At 52.3% G+C, this 16,528-nt stretch overlaps 1 protein-coding gene across 1 annotated transcript in view; it reads right to left on the bottom strand.

Annotated features, from left to right (window-relative positions):
• Nucleotides 1–2,953: 2,953 nt before the first annotated feature.
• Nucleotides 2,954–16,528, bottom strand: part of XXYLT1 (xyloside xylosyltransferase 1) — a 173,416-nt gene continuing 159,841 nt past the window's right edge. Inside the window, exon 4 of the mRNA XM_046659641.1 lies at nucleotides 2,954–4,520. Within this exon, the coding sequence (XP_046515597.1) occupies nucleotides 4,124–4,520 (397 nt within the window). The 3' untranslated portion in view covers nucleotides 2,954–4,123. The remainder of the gene's footprint in view (nucleotides 4,521–16,528) is intronic.

Raw genomic sequence — 16,528 nt, 5'->3', positions numbered from 1 at the left:
CAGTACTCCCCAAGGTGAGACCAATGGGGACGTAGGTCCATCTATACAGCGGCTCTGCCTGGAGGCTCTTTGGGAGCCGGTCCCATCAGCCGAGAGCGAAGACAAGATTGTAGCTGCCATAGCTAAAACCAGTGGACCAGGAGCAAGCGGCTGGGGCTCATGAAGGCGGTCAATTCTCTGGATTTTAAATATCCCCGTGGCTGTCTGCATTGCTCACTGTGCCTGTTCAGATTGGGAGGAAAAAGTGTGCTAACAGTATGTTTTGAATGAGTTTGTTTGAATGGTCGTCAATTCCAAGTGGTGGACAATGCGTTGAGGTCTGGAGGTTCTGCCTGTGATTTGGACTCCCGGCCATGTGCCCCTGTGAACCCCGAGGGATGCGCACAACATCTGTTACTCCAACAGAGCCCGGGGCGGGGAGGCTGCTGGGAGATCTGGTCCAATCCCTGGACCCCCTTGTTTTTACAGGTGAAGAAACTGAGCCCAGAGATGGAAAGGGTTTATCCAAGGACACCCAACCTCCTGGACACACATAGGCCTCTGCAGAGTGGTGTGGCTAACAAAAATCAGACAGCCTACCAGCAAGCTTCTGGTCATCCACTGGGCTGAGGGCGATGCCACATTTAATGTACCCCAAATGGCTGTCTTTTACTCTTTAGAATGTTTATGTAGTAACTATAAGATTCCCTTGCACATATATATTATTTACCAACCCCTTACACATCTCTTTTCTTCCTACAAAACTGCTTTGAGGGAGCTTTTATTACCCGTGTCTAGAAATGGGGAAAGAGGTGACCTTGCTTGTCCAAGATGGCCCTGGTAGTGATGGCAGAACGTGGATTCAAAGCCAGGCCTCTGACACGGGTGTGAGGTTCTGTCTACCACACCACCCTGCTTGCTCGGAAGTCTCTACTGGCTGGGCCAGTCTCCACATCCAGCCCAACCTCAGGGCCTCCCACGCCAAGAGCAGCCAGGAGGTCTCAGAATGAGCAGAGGCTGGGCTGCACTTGCCCCTCATTCACAGCTCCTGGTGTGCTCTAGGTGGGGCCCTCTGAACCAGGATGCCACTCTCGCTTGATGAGATGCCGTCAAAGGGGATTCCCATAGCTGGTCTGGTATGTGGTTTGACACACATACAAGAATAAATCTCTTCAACAAGCCCAAGAGCTTTCTAAAGGCCATTATCATTTACGTACTCATGAAAGATGATGGTATCGGAAATGAAACAGGGCCTAGAGATGTTATTATTAGGTCACTTTTATTTAGAGAACTAGGGCATCCATAGGGAAAGTTGAAAACCCAGAGCCTACCTAGCCGAGATTAAGTTTTCTCGTCGCTGATGGTAACATGGCCAACCGTGAGCTGTGGCAGGGCCAGTATGATGCTTACCTGTATTTGGGGGGAAGGCAGGTGGCTAAAATTTTACAGCATTTATTGTTTATCTTTATTATAAAAATAATTAATATTCACTATGGAAAATATAGAAATAAACACAGATAAAGATAAAAAGCACCTTAATCCTAGCACCCAGAAATGGTTCTCTTTTCTGACTTCTGTTCTACTCACACATACAGGGTAAGAGCATATGCCCCACAGTGAAAGTTTTCAGAAGGCAAATGAAACACAGCATAATTAATTATGTTTGCATTGCATTGGTTATAACAGGATTCCAATCAGGAACCAGCCCGCCAAGATTGGTCAAAAAGCTGCTCGTGGTAAAGCGCAGGAACACACTGAGGCGGCTTTGTTGGTCCGGCTGGATATCCTGTTGAGTGTTAGGTTCACACATGGAGTTCAAGGTCAAGGCCACTGGTGACAGAGGACGGGGAAGCTCCTGATCAGGTGATCCCAAAAGTAAATGAGGAGATTTTTATCTGGCTTTTGACCATTTTGATCAACTAGTTCATTGTTTTTTCCTTGCAATAACAAAAGACACTCATGGCTATAGAAACACTTTAGTTCCTGAAATTATTGCAGGAAAAATACCTTTCCTAGTGTGAGTCTAAAATTCTCTAGCGTTCCATTCACCTTTTTCCCCATTGAAATAATTGGGTTTTTTAATGTGGTGTTTGAAACACATGGTGTTTTAGGAGATTAACCAATAAAATATAGCAAAACAGGCTCTCTCTCTCACTCTTTATATCTACACACACATATATACACATACACATAAATATATGTAATTTTAAAAATAAAATTAGGATCATACTATACATATAATCTTGTATTTTGCATTCTTAATAGCACATTGTAAGCATTTCTCAAGGTATTAAACATTTTTCAAAAATATGATTTTTGATGCCTAAACCTTTCCATTATATGAATGTTACATACATTATGTATCCACTCCCCTATTCAACATTTTAAGTTGCTTGTAATTTTTTTCTATTATAAAAAAAGATGCTGTGATAAACAGTGACTCTCTGTCCACATCTCATTATTTTTATACAATAAGTTTTAGAATCCGAATTACCTTCGTGAGTTTTCGTAAGGTTATCAAATAGTGTATATACATCCTCCAATACAATGCTTGGCCCACAGCAGGCATTCAGTAATTGGTAGCTATAAATAGGAAATCAAGCATCTAAGAAAACAGAGCGGTTCTGTCAGAGCCGAGAGTTAGGGGAGAAACATGCTCCATTTTGTCAGGGGATGACATCATCGCATGGTTTGGGGTAAGCTGGATGAGAAGTGATGGGGCTGTTTTGGCACCCAGGAGCAGATGGTCCCGCCAATACCTAGAACGAAATGATCCTCTATTTTGAACCCAATACAGCACTTCTACCCTCCACGTCACCCCCTCAGAAGTGCTCCCCCTTTGTTCTCAGGGACCCGCTGTGAGCACACGCAGCTCGATCACGTGGAGAGGAAGACTCTGAGTGACACCGATTACACTCCTGACTCAGAACCTTCGCGGAGCGGAAAACTGTGATCAGAGAACAAACAACCTAAGTCACTGTGTTCTCAAAGATTATTTATTAGCTATTCTCACCCACAGCGAGAAGAAATAAAAGAGTCAATGAAATTGAAATAAAATAAGATAAAAGGCCAACAACATTTCTTCCCCCAGGACCTCAGGGGGCTCTACAACATGGACCAGCGGCTCCACATCTGTAGCTCACTTATAGGAGAATGCATTGAAGGAAGAAATAAAGAAAGGACACCCTAATTTCTTCTAAGGTATAGGGTCTGACATGGTACAAGAAGATAATCACGAGGATGATTTCTCTAAACAAAGAGACTAGAATGCTTACAAGCCTAAGAGTGACACCCCTTCCAAGCCACATGGTTTTGCTTGGGCACTGCTGGGCTCCTCCTTGGAATGAGTCCTCCCAGTCTAGACGATTCTACTGCACATCCTTGGGGGTGGCCAATCTCTGTGCTTTGATGGCGGATTTGATTTCTGAGCACAGTCTGGTCACCCGGAGCTGGCTTAGATGAATAAGAGATAATGATGTTCTGGTATGCAGTTGGGAGATAAAAGCTGGAAAAATGAGCCCAGTTTTCTTACATGGGCCACAGTTGGTGCTGAAGGCCCTCTCCAGAGGTGGTGATCTTGACACCTACACCAGGCAATGTGAGCATCAGGGAAGAAGCACACGACCTCCCGGGGTGCGCCCGTGCAAGGTCGGCATTCGTTTGGACGCTTAAAATTCTGGGCTGCTTGTTCAAACCCTGGCTCGCGCATTTAGAGCTCACTGGGAGCTCCTGTAGTACTGTTTGTTCCTTCTCTCCTGTCAATTTAAAATAAATTTATATTTGGTCCAAGAAAGGCTGGTTCTTAAAATGATTTCCATTCTTTAGGGGCTGAAGGCAAGAGGCACCATTTTCTTTCCTTGCTTCTCTTCCTGGCCCACGGGAAGATATCTCCCTGTTTGCCCTTCACGATGCCTGGTTCCCTGGAGGAAAATGGTCCTGAGTACCAGCAATGTGCAGGCCAGTTGTCACCCTGCAGCCTCAGGACAGCAACCTGCAGGGTGGGAGAGCTGCAGCACCTGATCACAAAGGACATCCCTGCAGTGTCCCTCTAGGAGTTCAGACGCTGCCCTGGGGCCTATCCCGGAGGCGCCCCTCCCCTTTCCCCAGATCCAGAGGCCGGAGGGCACGGCCGGCCAGAACGGACCTAGACCTCTGGGATAGGGGTGTTGCAGTTCCCGTGGTAGATCCTGACGTGGCCCTCACACCGGAAGTAGGCCTCGAAAACATCAGTGTAGCCGTGGTCCCTCCACCAGGTGCAAAGCTGCCGGTTCCAGGTACAGTCCAGCACGTGGAAGAGCTCGGGATGTTCCATGCCAATCATGGTGAAGAAGTCCTGGTCCCCGAGGTGGCCGCGGAAGTGGTACTTGTCAGCCAGCTGCTGCACCCGCGCCGGCTCGAGGAGGCGGCTGTAGAGCGGGGACTGGCGCATGGCCTCCAGGTTCAGCAGCATCACCCCACTGTTGAAGCCAGGGAGCCCCTCGGGGGGAGGGCTCCCAACCCGGGTCTTGGGGTTCTCATGGCGGAACTGCCAGAATGTGTGCCTGGGAAGGGGAAAGAGAACAGATTTAGCCTGGTTTGTGGGGTGAAGCAGTGTGCCAGCCCTATTTCCCTGGGTCTTCACAATCGCCCTGGTGGGATACCATTTTCACCCCTAGTTTTATAGTTACAAAAACTGAGGCAGAATGAGCTTCAGAATCTGCAACATACCACCAGCAAGTGGCAGCGCTGGGCCTTGGACCCCCGTCTCCTGACTCCAAGCCTCATGTTCTTCCCTCCAGCCTCTGCTACCCCAGATGACATCATTGTCGTCATCGGGAACATTTGCATAGACTTAGGAAGTACCAGGCAATGCACTAGATCGCCTCATTTACTCCTCACCGCACTCCTACGAGATGATATGTCACTTCACCAGCTGAGGAAACTGACACACAGAGTGGTTCAGTAACTTGCCCAAAGTCACACAGCTAGTATGCAGCAGAAGCAGGGGCTAAACCCAGGCATCTGGCTCCAGAGTCCACTTCTTAAATAGCAAGAATCTAGGTGGAACTTTTCACCCCCTTGTCTTTGTTTGTGATCTTGAAAAGGAGAAGAGAGAGAGAAATGGGGTAAACAATTCTGAATAGTGAGCTGGAAAAGACGCAGGCAACCGAAGTCAGGCTGAAATAAAATCGTTTCCTGTGTTGGAACAAGCCTCGTTCATTAGGACCCCCAGCCTGGCATTTCTGAAAGGCTGGGCAGGGGCTGGAGGCTTGAAACAATTCGGGGACACCCCGGGGTTGGGGTGAAAAGCAGCTGTGGAGAGCCAGGGAGAATTATGGCTGTTGTGGTGGGAACGTCCCCTCAATTTCAATTCCTCCTAGGCAGATTTAGAAAGCCAATCGAGGTCCACAGTTCACGGGATGTTAGAGCCAGGGGGACCCTTCTAGGTCCTCTATCCAAATGCTGCCATTTGGAGAAGGAAAGACAGGTCCAGAAACCTCCCTGTGGGTGATGTGGTTAGAGCGCTGGCCGTTCTGTTCTCCAACCTCTTTAATATTGACTTCCTGTGGGTCCTGCAAGGGGTGGGCAGCAGGAGGGGGCAGAGAGGGTCCCGGGCTCCACCTCCCCAGGGATGAAGTCACAGCAGAGGGGCCTGCGACTTGGAGGAAGGAGGAAAGATGGAGGGGCCCTTGGTCATGGGCAGGGGACAGGAGTGGGGCAGGGGAGGGTTCCGCATCAGACTACATCCCGCCCAATTTTACCAGCTTCACCTCTTTTCTAGAGGGTCCATGGGTTGGGCAACCCATCAAGGCCAAACTGATTCTGCTCCCTGCCTGGAAACACCACCCCTGTGGCTTCCCACAGAGACAGTCCCCCCGACCAGTCACAGGGTAGGAGCTGTGTTGTGGAGCATACGGTGCAGCAGAAAGAAAACCAGAGACCCAGTCCAGGGCGGGCCACAGCGATCCATTTTCCAGTTCCAACACATTTCTCTGTGTGTAGGAATAGAGAAACCTTCCTTGATGTCTCACATATCACAAAGGGGCCGAGACTGTGCTCCTGGCCAGGGGAAAAGCATTCCCTCTGGACATTCTTACCAGTGGAATACACAGGTTCATTGTCTGAGTTTTGCCATAATAGGACTGTGAGTGCAGCAGAGCTCTGGCGCCTGCTCGGTGATAACAACCTCGGCAGAAAAAAGCTTCCAAAGCAAACTGAGCTGCTAGAGTCTTCCTAGCCACGAAGGCTGCAGCGATGGGCTCATGGGGGTGTGGAATGCAGTTTGGCAATTGTTTGTTCATTTTACCATATTTCCTCAGGTGGCAACCAGCTAAACTTCTACCAAACAGACCTGGGCCTCCACGGTCTGGTAAAGGAGGGACCGTCGCACTGGGGAAGGGGTACTTCACTGCGAAGGCACCCGGTTCACTCATCAGGGGTGTGAACAGAAGCATTCACCAGGGAGGAGACCCAGGGGAAAGGGGAAGACAGCAGCAGAGAGGCAGAGCCGGTGCCTGCGGAGCTCCTGGACCACCGCATACGCCATCGAGCCCACCGATCCTCTGTACTTCCCCCACGCTTCTGTCTCCTCCCTTCCCAGAGCACCAGGGGAGGGAGAATGCGGCGCGGGCTGGCGTGTGGGGTGTGGGGTCAAGTCTGCCTCCCGTCGGTCTGTGAGGTCCCCCAGAACGGCCACTGCTTCTGCTTCCTCAGTACAGCAGCGCCTCAGGAAGGATGAGGCAACTGATAAGGAATGATGGAGAAGTTGGTGCGGTTCAGGCTACACAGCCTTCCATGTTGGCTGGAACCCGGGGCAGGAAAATGTCAGGACACACAGTCGCAGCTCCTGGGAAAAACCAGCTGCTTCCCTGTGCCCTCAGTTCCCCACCGCTGACCTCTTCTGGGGGAGGGAGAGGAGCAAGGAACCGTGAGAGGGGGCTCAGATATTTTCAAAGGGTTTCTACCCGGAACAAGCTGGGAGCAGAGGGGCCACCCACAGCCCTGAGGCCCCCTTACCAACCTCAGCAGGGAAGGCCCCCCAATCTTCCCTGCCTATGCAAGAGTGACCTGGCACCAAACCGAACGAGCCCAGGAGAGAAGGGCCAGAGGCAGAGAGAGAAGGACAGAACATCCTTCCAGGCGGAGACCAGAACCCAGGTGGCTCTTAGGGAACATAATGCCCAGTACCGCCGCTCACTTAGGATGGAGAGGCATTTTATAACAAAGAGCCAGGAAGAACCAGGTCTGGGAGCAGCACATTATGATTTGGAAGGAAGCAAAGGAGGGACAGGAAATTGGAGCTGCAAGCTGCCCAGGGTGTCTGCTGAAGCAGAGACACAGCCTCAAAATGAACCAATGAGTGTCTACATACAAAATTCTTTCCAGGGTGCCCTTGTTCGAAGCGTTCCTACTACCCCCAAATGAGCTCAGAAAAACAGAGAGGCCACCTGGGGGAATGGCAGGTCTCTCTGGCCTCCATGTCAGCTGGTTCTTGTGGAGGAGCCGCGCCAGCCTTGGGGTAGAGAGAATGGCACAGGGACAGGGATGTGGAAGGGATTAGCATTCACATAAGGGGCTCTGGTCCTGCGAGAAACAGCCTCACCAGGAGGGATCACTGATTCCCCACCCGCCATACCGTGGCGAGGGCTGCAAAGCCCTCTTCCATTCTCTCCCTCAGCCCCTTCTCCCCAGCTGCGCAAGAACATCATTGCCTGCACTGTAACACGAAGGGAACAGAGGTCCTCAGTTTGTCAAGGGCAGGGCCCCAACACGAATCCGGGGCTTCTGATCTTTAAGGTGACTTTCATCTTTGACGGCCTCAGATTCTATGGGCTAATGTTCCAAGGAGCAGCACTTGGATTCCAATCTTATTTCTGAATTTGGCTGGTGCACCCCAAGGCCATGGGCACTGGGGACCAGGCCATCAACAGGTGACATAGCTGCCACTGGTGCGGCACTGACTTGAGGGTCAGACCTGACAGCCTCTGTGAGGAGGGTCAGTGAGGGCCCCAGATCCTTTCCTTTCTCACGGGCACTGCCAGGGGCCATGTGTTGAGGCTGCAGAGGCCTCTATATGAATGCAGGTATCTGGTTCTGAGTCCTGGAGCTTCCAGAAGTTTCTCAGATTAACCTCCCATGCCCACAACGCAGCCATGTTGCCCTGCCTAAATTTCTGGATTTGAGCCTGCACAGAGGTCTGTTCCCATCCTCTACGGTCACCTGGAGACTCACACGAGAGGTGACAAGGTTTCTTCCCCTTCAGAAATTCAACTGTGAAGCAAGCCCCCATGCAGATGGTCTGTTGTAAACACTGAGTCCTTCCAGAAGTTTCCTAGCCTTGTAGGGAAAACACAGATTAAGAACTTCCAAGCTTCACATTCTTCCAGTTATGGGCGATGAATTTTCTAAATTTTTTATATCGAGTATGTCCTAATAATCATAAAAGAGACTATTAAAAACTAGTGAACTAATTTTCATGGAGAAAACCCATCTTTGTGGAAAGGGGAATTTGAAATAATTTTGAACAGCAAAGTTATTTCCTCCTTCAGGTCTTTCCCCGATGACCGCTGCGAAGGTCACTCCAACAGGCGTCTCAACCAGAGGCCCTGGCCAGAGAATCGAAAGCTCATGCCCTCCAGAAAAGAACACGCGCTGCCATGGATAATCCCCTTCTCCCGCTCCCGCCCCCCGCCCAGATCACAGACCCTGCTGTCTCCCTGTCTCTTCATGACTTTTTTCTCCTGGGTTGGCCTTTCTCAGCTCCTAAGGCTCAGGGGTTTCCACTTCCACTTCCAAGAGAGAGAAGCAAAGATGGGAACACACATTGAGCCTCAACAATTGCACAAGGCTCCCTAGGAAGGTTTTAGAAGCCCGTGCTGACTCCAGCTGAGCTCCAGCTGTAGGCTCTGAGGCAAAGAAGGCTGCATTTTAGGTCTGAGATTCATAAGGACAGCATCACATGCAGCCCGTCTCCTCATGGTGGCTCGCCCCTCAAGTGTCCATCAGAGCTGAGTGCAAGGTCACTGCTGAGCCAGCGAGGCTGGGCCTCCTCCCGGAGGACGCACGCCGTCTGGAGGTACCTAATCAGCGAAGGCCGCAATCAGGAAACACTATTTCCCTTATGCCCATGCTTGTGTACCAGGCCCGGTGAGCTCGTGTTTGCCTTGGAAGGGATGCTGTTTTCCAGTCCTCTGAGAGGAGAGGCCAGGAGGAAAGAGCAAGGCTCGGTGGCAGCCTGATGTTCCATCCACCCCAGGTCCTGTGAGGTGACCAGGGGCAGCTCTGGGTGATACAGGACCGATTTCAGAGCAATGACACCGTCTCTCAGTCCCACCTCGAGCTGAAGCTGAAGTTCTCTGGGATGGGTGCTGACTCGTCGCTTCCCTGGGAGAACCACCGCCCTGTGGTATCAAGCTAGAGAGAGCATGGGCTTCCTGGAGTGTGGGGCCTCCGCAAAGCTTTAAACTGCCCATTTCCTCAGGGTACTCCTTCCTGCCAAGAATCACAACTGTCCCTTATTAGGATCTCTTGTTAGCAAGGCCTGGAACAGTCTAGGTCTCTAGCTCTGCTGGACAGAGAGGGTAAGAAATGTTCCCAAAGTCACACAGGCTAATGGTGGGAGGACTGACAGGGGCTCCTCATCGAACCACAGCCTATCAGAGCCTGAGACACTTAGAACCTCCTAGTTCACCTTCCCATTTTGCAGAAGAGGAAACTGAGGCTCAGAAAGTGCCCTGCTCTAGTCAAGGCACTGAAAGCCACACCACAATCCCAGGCCAATCACTTGCACTTCTCCATAAATGCCTCTGCTCAGAGAAGGAAACTGCTCCCTCCCACCCCCAAAACAAGCCCTGTGGCGAGATGAGGCAGCTCGGCTCTGACAATGCCAGCCTGTCAGGAGGCACAGAGGTTGTACTGAATGATCTGGCAGGGACTACCTCCTCCAAGCTCAACACACCTGCACCGGAAGGGGAGCTGGGCAGCAAAATGACTAACGACCTTGCTTGGGGCAACAGGAGAGAAATGAAGCAGGTGGAAGATGTGTGCTTGCCTCGCTTGCAGGACCTCAGAAGAAACGTGTTTGCTTTCAAACACCAGCGCTGATTGCAGGCCAGCAACTGAGTTTCCAAACCACAATCCACCCAGGACCCGGAGAGGAGGCGAGTGGGGCTGGGGGCGGGGCCCGACTTCACAGGCTGTGAGGGCGCCTGGGCACTGGAACCAGGTTGCCTGGCGGGAGAGGAGAGGACTTCTAGGATACTGAGACCCAAGAGGGAGGCACACTGCAGGAGCTTCCTCAAGGGCCCCCTCCCACTGAGCTACAGCGGCCTCCCCTCCAGAAGGAACCAGCACTGGGGCCTCCTGCTCACCCTCCCTCCTCTCCCGGCCCAGCCTCACTGGAGCCTCCCCCTGGACCAGAGGCTGCAAATGCTCCTGCTTTGCAAACTCCTGGCATCTCTGCACCACCTGCCCCAGTCTGAGACGATGCGGGTTCATGGAAGTGAGATGACCTGAGGAGGGTCCGGGGGGAAACACAGGGAGAAAGGAGTTAAGGTCTGCTGAGCACGCCTTCCCAAAGTCTGTGGTTTTTGAACTGTGCCATGTTGGAGCTTCAGCTGGGGAGGGAGGTCACGACTGGACACTGGGCTAGCTATTTACATGAGCCGAGCTTTCTAGAGAGTGGACTCTGCTATGACTCGTACAGTGGGCTCTTCAGTTTTACCTTCAGGACCACTGAGCTCTCTATATTAGTTTGCTAGGGCTGCTGTAACAAAGCACCACAAACAGGGTGGCTTAAATAGCAGAGATTTATCCTCACAGTTCTAGAGGCTGGAAGTCTGAGATCAAGGTGCTAACAGAGCTGGTTCCTTTTAAGGACTGTGAAGGAGAATCTCTTCCACGCCTCTCCCAAGCTTCTGGTGGCCACGTGAGCTTCCTCCCACACCTGCTGCCCCCGTGAACACAGGTGGGTGGGGCTGGGGAATTCACCATCACTCAATCCAACAACCATATCTAGCGATGGATGTGCCTGAACTGAGCTGGGGCCCTGGAGGAGGGACAGGGACAGAGATGATGGAGGAAGAGGCATTGGAGGGTTCCAACAGGGAGAGAGACCTCTGAGGGGCTTCAAGCCTGGGTTATTACAGGGATGGTGGAGCCACGAATACCCATGGCAAAGCTGGGAGGAGGAAAAGGGGAATGACCCATGCGGTCTTGAACAGATGCCAGTGAGAAGAACAGTGGCATGGGAAAGCCCAGCAGGTGGCTGGATACAGGTCATAAGCATAGAATGCAAAGCAGGTATGACAGAATTCTGGAGAGTTCCAACATTTAGGGGGTGGAAAAAGAAGAGCCAGGAAAGATGTAGGACCTTGGAGTAGCCCAGCCACCTCTCCCCAACACTGACGGCCTGAGCAGCCAGACTGTCTCAGGCCATGGGCCCTCTGTCTGCCGTGGGAACCTCGGGGAGCTGCAGGCCCACTGTGCCCACTCCAACCTCTCGTCCCCCGGCCCTGCGACCCAGGTGTCCAATCAAAGTGCCCGCAGACTTCCTCCCCACCCCCTTACCCCCATCCAATCTAGGGGATGTCCGGGTCTTCTCTCCCCAGATGATGCCCTCCAAACCCTCTTACCGATATCAACTGCCCCTTCTCCACCTCGAATTTGAACACTGATCTGGACAAAACGACACCCCAGACAGGACAAAGTATCTCCACCCCTCCCTTCCCCAAGTAGAGACCAATCCTGCCGCCACCCCCCTGCACCCCAGGGATGCACACTGCCTCCCCGCCCCGACTTCCAGGACTGTCCTCCCACCATCCACGGCAGCCTGCATCATCATCAGTCTAACTGCCTCTTCGCCCCCTTGCTCATCACCTCTGCCCACCATCCATATCCTCTTCCTCTGCTCCCTCCCTAGGGGCAGCCTCAATAATTTTAACGGCCATGATGATGGCCTCACCTTGGCCTCAGGGTCTTCAAACGCCACTTGAACTATCCAAATGGAGTGCTCTCATGGCGTGCGCTCCCTCCATGAACCTTGCCACCAGAAGGTACTCTGCTTCTGAGGCAGATCCCCTATGACCCCAATGTTCCCATGGAACTTGCTCATTGGCCCCCTTGGGGGTCTCTGGGGACCCATCTCTCCCTAGTCTCTAGATCGTCAGTCTCCCTGGATCCTCTTCGCTCCCCACTCACTGTTATTGGACCCCCAGCACCTCACTCCATGCCGAGAATACAACAGTGTCGAAAGCTGCAGAGCATGAGAGCTTGAAAACGCTGCAGGAGGGAACCGAGACCTTTGAGAGAGGTGAGTGAGAGAGGCTGCGAGGCCGGACACTTAGCCCTGGGGAGCACACGCACAGGAGGGAACAGAAGCAGGGAAGGCAGGTGGCAGCCTACCGCCAGGAGAGGGTAGAGGGAAGAATATTTACGGAGAGGGAGAGCTGAGTGTGTCTATATGCTGAGAGAAAAGAACCTGTATGCCCGAGGAGAATGTGGATGCCAGGCTGAAGACAAGAAACACAGGGCGCACGGAAGGGCGTGTGCTCGGAGGAATGACAATCATGATAACGGCGAATATTTGCTGAGTACTCACTATGTGCCGGGCCCTGTGTTAAGTCCTCAAATATGTTAACTCATTTAATGTTTATAACAAACAAATGAGCTGAGTACTGTCATCCCCATGTCATAGATGAGGAAGGGGTCACAGGGAGATAGAAAACATTTGTCCAAGGTCGGAGGAGCTGGGCAGAAGAGCTGGCCAAGACGAGGGGAATCCTGGGACACGTCTGAGGAGTGAGAAGATGCAGCGGTTCCTGGGGGGGAGTTAGGAATACTGAAAAAGCTCATTTTTGGTGAACTCTAAATCTTGGTGAAGGTAAGAGGTGAAATCATCTGTGGAGGCAGAGGGGCTGGGGTGCAAATAAGGCTTTGAGAAAGAGAAATCGTTCACAAGGGCCCCAGGGAGATGCAATGAGGAAGCAGCAACAGAGGAATGACAGGACTGCCCGAGTACTGAGGGTATGAGCGGGGTCAGGAAGCCCCGGGATTGATAACTGGGATGTGTCTTATTCCCCTTTGTGTCTTGAGGGCCTAGCATGGGCATTTGATTCATGGCAGGCTCTTGAGAACTGTTAAGTTTCAAGTGGATAAACGGATGGAGAGATGAAAGAATGAGGGAAGGAAGGAACAAGAAATTGTAAAATCAGATGGCAGAAATTCAACAGAGGAGAACGCTGAATGAAGGAGATGGGACAATAGTTCAGAAAGGCAGGTGGGGGAGAATGAGCTGGAGCCACCAGTGTCCTCACCCGGAGGGAGCCAGGTCTCCCTCCGGGTGAGGACAGAGAAGGCGAGGCAGAAAAGTTGGTCCCATGAGCCCAGGAATTCACATCTGTGATGAGACACCAGTGTGACAAAGGTTAGCAATGAAGAAGCCCCAATGGTAACCTGACCCAGGGGTGCCCACAGCTCTCTGGACAATGTCCATCCCAGCACAGGACCTGGAAGACCCCTTGGCCTCCAAGTATTGGAGCTGGTACATCACTGCTAAGAGCAGCTGAAATCTGGTGGGAGCCCCCGGACCCAACCAAGGCACCGCAGGGCGTGCAGCTAGCCAGCTGGGCTGGCGAGGACCCACGTGCAGACCCACGTGCGGGCGGCCTGGCCTGGGCGGTCAGGCCCCAGCTCAGCTCCACAATCCTGCCCTTCCTGTGAAGTGGGCTGAGGGAGGGACTTTCATCAGGGTGAAGACAGAGCCAGAGAGTCACCTTCAGAATTGGCTCACTGCCCCCAAGAGCCCACAGCACCAGGGGACACAGGAGAGAAGTGCCCAGGACACACGTGGGGTGCTTTCCGGGACAGTGAACAGCAGGCAGGAGTGTGCAGTAAGGGTGACGGGGAGGGGTATGTGTGGAATTTAGCCTTGGGTCCGGAACTAAGCTCCATCAATCCAGCCCAGCACCCTTCACCCTCCCAGACGGGGTGTTCCGACGCAGGAACCGGATGCTGGGGAGACGACCTGGCTGTGGCTGACCCAGGCACAAAGCAACTGAGCTGCAGCAAAGTGTATCACTTCTCAAGCCCAGAAAAAAATCCCTGAGCCCTCCCGTTCCATCTAAGCTGACCTCTGCCTTTGTCTGCCCCTGCTCGCCGTCCTACGCAACTGTGGGCTGGGTCTGGGTAAAAACAGTGATTGGCACATTGACACAAACACAGAGGATCTCCCACTTGTCAGGCACAGAGCAAGGCACCGTGGGGGGACAGCGCCAGGCCAGACACAGGCCCTGCCCCGCGAGAACCTGTCATGGGCAGCAGTACTTCTCAGACTTCACCGTGTGAGGGATTCACCTGGGATGCTGTTAAAATGCAGCTTCTCATTCAGATGCTGCATTTCTGAAAGCTCCCAGGTAATGCCGATGCTGCTGGTCTGAGGAACATGCTCAGCAGAAAAAAAGGGTATTTTTATTATTTCTATAAAGAGACAAAAACCCCGAGTATAGCAATGATATCATTTTATCCTGAAAATGGCCATAAAATAGGTGGCATAGCCACTTGCAAATATTATACAAGTTTTATGCTAATACTTGCTGCCTTCTCACTTTGTCACAGTCCTGGGGAGCAGGGGGCGGAAGGTGCCACTGGGGAAATGCTTCCTGGAGGCAGCAGCTTACGGTGCCAGGAGGGAGGGCCCAGCTCTCCCACCTTCCACCCCCAGGGATTAGCGAACAGTCTCGGCGGGGGGAGGCAGGGCAGGGCAGGGAGGCAGGTATGTATGTTTTCCACTGCCTTGAAGAAAAGTACCAGCGTATCACGCGGTTAAGAATGCAGGTTCTAGGGGAGGACAGCCCGGGTTCAAATCCTGCTCTTTTGCTTACTATCCTGGAAAAGGTACAACTCTCCATGCTTCAGGCTTCCTGCATGGAAACAGGATTGTTGAGAGGATTTTATAAGAGAACGCAGGTAAAATGCTCAATGGGATCAGAGGAGAAGATGGAAGCCACAGACAGGTCAAGTTCAGTGAGAAGCAGCGTGGATTCTCTATGGCAAACAGACAAGCTTCCCCCACCTCATCTGTGGCGGGGGTCGGGGGAGCCCTGAAGCCTGTTTGTTCACCTGTCTCTGACCCACCAGCGGGGTGACCTTGGGCAAGTCACTTCCCCTCCTGGGGCCTCAGTTCCTGCACCTGTTAAATGGATTGATCAGGCCTAGAATGCTTTTCTGAAAGCCTGTGGTTCTAATGCCAGGATTAACATCATCCATGAAACTTCTGGGATGAACTTCAAGGGAACGTACTGATCACCAAACTCCAACATTCATCTCCCTTAATGCAGCACGAGTGTGTGAGTACAATGTGGAGAGAGAGATATATATATTTGTTTTTTTAGTTACTTGTTTATGTTTCAAAGACCCACTTCCATGTATCAACAAAGTCCCACCATCTGTCTGGTGTTGGGCATCTGGGTGCTTTCCAATCATCAGCACCCCAGCAACGTGCCGTGTCGGGGGCCCCATGTAGGGCAGTCACTGTGTTTATTTGCTTCCGCTGAATCCTTTACTTTTGCCCTGTGTGGGTGCTTGTAGATACAGGTTTCAGGAAACGAGGATGGACGTTCCTAGTTTTTGCCTCCCTCCCTCCCTCTCTTCCTGGTGGTTTCACTGATGTTCCTGAAACCTGCCCATCTTCTCTCCCCCAGGTGCCGCTGTCTGCGCGGCTGTGCAGGAGCAGCCGCAAGGAAGAGGCGGGGGCAGGAGAAGTCCCCCTTCCCTCAGTTATTCCAGCATAAAACCATGGCAGCTCTGTGGGAGTGGGAGTCAAAGCAGGAGGAGGCCTCTCCAAGTCTGCCCCCGGTCATGGGGCACATCCCCCGCCCCCACACACACATACAAGCACTGTGGACAGCTCCCCACCCACAAGTCACAGGGCACAGACACCAGGCCTCCGCCCCACACAGGTGAGCGAGTCAGCCAGGAAGCTCACTGAACCCCCTGCCCCACCGAGATGCCCCGGGGCCTCCCTCAGCCTTCCCCAGCACGAGAGGCCTCTCTCCTCATCAAATCCTTCTCAGAAGTCAGGATCATCCATATACCTAAGTCTGCAATAAATATTTGTTCAAAGACTATTATGGACCTAAGCACTGTGCCCGAAATAATGAGAAGGAGGAAGAGAATAGCTCCTGCCATTCACTGGAGCCCTTACTCAGCTTTACATACATTCTCTCCATACTTCCATTTTACAGATAAGGAAATGAAAGCTCAGAGAGGTTAAGGTATGTGCTCACGGTCACGCAGCTCTCCTCCACAGCTAAGCCCAGAGCTGAGGTTGCAGGGTCAGAAGGAAGTGCCCTCCCTACTTAGCAATTTGCTCCTAGAGGCGCCCAAGAGTGTGTGGAGCCCACAGGGTGGGCTCTCAATCTCCTGTGCTCTCACCAAGTTCAGAGCTAGAGTGAGAAATACCACCAGAGAATGGATTCCCAGAGCACTCTGGTTCTCAGGGAAGGTCTGGTTGGTGGAGCAGAAGGCAGGATGTGGGGATTTCACACACCAAGACTGAGGGGGTTGGGGGGGT

This window comes from Equus quagga, chromosome 4 (assembly GCF_021613505.1).
Source record: "Equus quagga isolate Etosha38 chromosome 4, UCLA_HA_Equagga_1.0, whole genome shotgun sequence".
Classification (NCBI taxonomy): domain Eukaryota; kingdom Metazoa; phylum Chordata; class Mammalia; order Perissodactyla; family Equidae; genus Equus; species Equus quagga.
Note: the sequence above shows the minus strand (reverse complement) of the source record. Positions and strands in the feature narration are given on the sequence as shown.